This window comes from Fukomys damarensis, unplaced genomic scaffold, assembly GCF_012274545.1.
Source record: "Fukomys damarensis isolate Sample0158 unplaced genomic scaffold, DMR_v1.0_HiC HiC_scaffold_30, whole genome shotgun sequence".
NCBI lineage: Eukaryota > Metazoa > Chordata > Mammalia > Rodentia > Bathyergidae > Fukomys > Fukomys damarensis.
In genome coordinates, this window is record NW_022900942.1 from 3,984,054 (window position 1) to 3,987,117 (window position 3,064).

General features: G+C 55.6%; 1 protein-coding gene across 2 annotated transcripts in view; it reads left to right on the forward strand.

Moving 5' to 3' along the window:
• The window catches only part of Ndufb7 (NADH:ubiquinone oxidoreductase subunit B7), a 44,680-nt gene that overhangs the window by 39,808 nt on the left and 1,808 nt on the right, over positions 1-3,064 (forward strand). The window contains exons 2-3 of one of the 2 annotated variants that reach the window (XM_033757559.1): positions 453-859; positions 1,436-1,900. In XM_033757559.1, the coding sequence (XP_033613450.1) occupies positions 453-859; positions 1,436-1,614 (586 nt within the window). In that variant the 3' untranslated portion in view covers positions 1,615-1,900. Of the gene's footprint in view, positions 1-452; positions 860-1,435; positions 1,901-3,064 lie in introns of those variants that run through there. The other variant, XM_010613454.3, reaches the window with a different exon arrangement.

Sequence of the window (3,064 nt, forward strand, 5' to 3'; positions counted from 1 at the left end):
CAGGGACGGGGACGGGTAGGACTCTCCGCTCCCATTACTGCGTGATCCTGCCGTCTTGGGGTTTTTTTTTTAATTTATTTTATTATTATTATTTTAGATAAGGTCTTGCTGTGTAGTCCAGGCCTGGAATTTGGGGCAATCCTCCCTCAGCTTCCCGAGAATTGAGATTACAGGTGTGCGCCACCACGCGTGATTTGGGGGGTTTGGGTGTTTGCTTTTTCCATTACTGCGTGATCCTGCCGTCTTGGGGTTTTTTTTTTAATTTCTATTATTATTATTATTTTAGATAAGGTCTTGCTGTGTAGTCCAGGCCTGGAATTTGGGGCAATCCTCCCTCAGCTTCCCGAGAATTGAGATTACAGGTGTGCGCCACCACGCGTGATTTGGGGGGTTTGGGTTTGTTTGCTTTTTTGCTTTGCTTTTAAAAATTACTGTTTTCATCTATGCTGTAGACTTGGGCCCACATCGCTCTGTATCCTGCACTCGGATGGGTCGTGGACTCAGACACCCCCGCAACCCCACCCCTCCAAAGCGTTCTACCCTGTCCAGCGCGACCGAGCCGCAGTGGCGCTGCCTCCGCCTGGCCACCAGGGGGCCCCAGGCCAACAGGAAGTCCTCCAAGTGTCCATCTCTATGATCACCGAGGCAGCCGGAGCGACCCGGAAGCCGCGGTTGGAGAAGGGAGCAGTGCTTCCGGGTAGGAGTGAGGTGACCCCGTCCGCCGCAGGCCCCTGCGGTGGAACTGCCATGGGGGCCCACCTGGTCCGACGCTACCTTGGCGATGCCTCGGTGGAGCCCGACCCGCTGCAGATGCCCACCTTCTCACCCGACTACGGCTACCCCGACCGGAAGGAGCGAGGTGAGACCCAGTGTGCAGGCGCGGCCAGCGGGCGCCGGGACCCCCTCAATTCGGAGACCCTCAGGGCTGATCGCGGCCGTGTCCTCACCCGGGGACCGGAGGACACGCGCGACCTGCGAGCCCCCCGGGGACAGAGGCGATCTCGGGTGGGTCGAGCTGGGCTTTGTTCCGGGGCAGCGGGAAGCCACGAAAGGGTTTATCACGGAAGGGATATGATCGCTGTACCCCTGTGCAGATGTCACTGTCGTATTCACGTGTGCACCAGAGTCAGACGTGGTGGCGCACGCCTGGAATCCCAGCACTTGGAGGCTGAGGCAGGAGGATCGCTGGGAGTGGGAGCCCAGCCCGGGCCACGAAGCGAGACCCCCTCTCAGAACAACAGCAAAAACATATTCAGGAGAAAACGCTGGGCGAAGGCTCCTACCGCGCATTCTGCCCTGAAGGAGTACTTTGCTTATGTTTTTGTTTTTGTTGTTTTCCGAGGCTGGGAATCGCGCTTAGGACCTCGCGAGTGTTAAGCAAGTGCATCGCGAGTGAGCTACACCCACAGCCCTCGTTACTGTGTTAATACCACAGGCACAAGGAGCACAGACTCTAACTCCCAGAGTGGGCACCTCAGGAGAGACACGGGTTCTGTCTGCGGCGAACTCAGCCCAGGGGAGACAGGGGAACCTGCGGATCAGAGGGTAAGGGGTGGGTACGGGGTGGGGGCCGCCAAGGCTGGCTTCAGGAGGCAGAGACAGGGAGGGGCATGAATTAGGGGCTGACCTGAGCCTCCAGATGTCTGCCCTCCTAAGCCCCTGCTCCACTAGTGTGGCCAACCCAAAAGGCCTGGCAGCACCTGCCTTTGCTGAGTGAGTCGTCTCCTGTCCTCTCCTGGTTGCCTCCCTGCTGGAGCCTTGATGTTCTCAGCCTGCCTGGCCCTTCGCTGTCCCTCTCACTTCCTGGCCACTTAGGCGCCTCTTGCTTTTCTTCTCCTTTTTTGTAGGACTGGGGATTGAACCCAGAGTCTTCACGCTGAGCTACCCTCCCACTCCCACACCCACCCCTTTTCTTTGACACAGTCTTGCTAAGTTGCTAAATTGCCTAGGCTGGGTTTGAACTTGTGATCCTCCTGCCTAGTCTCCCAGAGTGCTGTAATTACAGCACACACCACCTCACCAGCTTTGCTTTTCTTTGGTGCGGGCAGCAGGTGGAGTGGGGAGGGGAGGTAAGACAAGGTCTCACCATGTAGTGCTTGAACTGCGTATAGCCCAGGCTGGCCTCAAACTCCAGGCAGTCCTTGGAATTTAGAGGTATACACCAACATTTCCGGCTGCATCTTCTTATTGAGAAAACAGAAGCAGTCAAAAGAGCTCTTAGGCCTCCTTGTCCCCTCCCTGCCATACACCCTCAGACTCCTACTCTGCCTGATCAACTCTCCCTGGCTGAGCCTCTGCTACATGTGAACCCCCTTCCTCCCTTCACCCTATCTCTTCACACCCCAGGAGTCTGCCGCAGCTGTTCTCATCAGCAACATGTAAATATACTGTCAACTTCCATCATTTTAAATTCTAGCCCGTCTCCCCCAGCTGTCCCCTGCCACCTCACGGGAAGGGATCTTGTCACACGTGCTGACACCACCACCACCACCACCACCAAGCACCAGTGTCAGCCCTGCTCTTAGCCTGACCTTGATCACTGCCACCTCCTGGATGCCCCTCCAACCCTGGCTCCCTGGCTGTTCCTTCCCATCTCCCCTTGCGGGCCCCAAAGCTCGGGCCTTCTCTGTCCTATCCACCGCACCTAAGGGTTCTCTACAAGCCCCCAGCTCCCTGTGCCGTCTGCATGTCAGTGTTCCTGTTTGATCTCCAGGGGACCTTGACTCTAAACTCCAAGCTCATGGACCTCGTTTTTTGTTTTGTTTGTTTTGGTACCGGGAATCGAACTTGGGACCTTGTGCTTTCAAGGCAGGTGGTAGAACTGCTGAGCTAAATCCCCATCCCTCACAGACCTCATTTTTATGTTAATGGACATCTTGGATTCAGCAAGTCCAGGTCTCCCTCCTGAGGTGTCCTGATAACTCTCCTACCCTCAAGGCCCAGAATGTTCTTTCCCCAGGTCCCTGTCCAACTGAACCTAACCTCCCATAGTCCCCTTCCAACACTCTCCCATTTTATCTCCCTAATTCCTTTTTTTCCCTTTTTTTTTTTTTTTTTTTTTTTT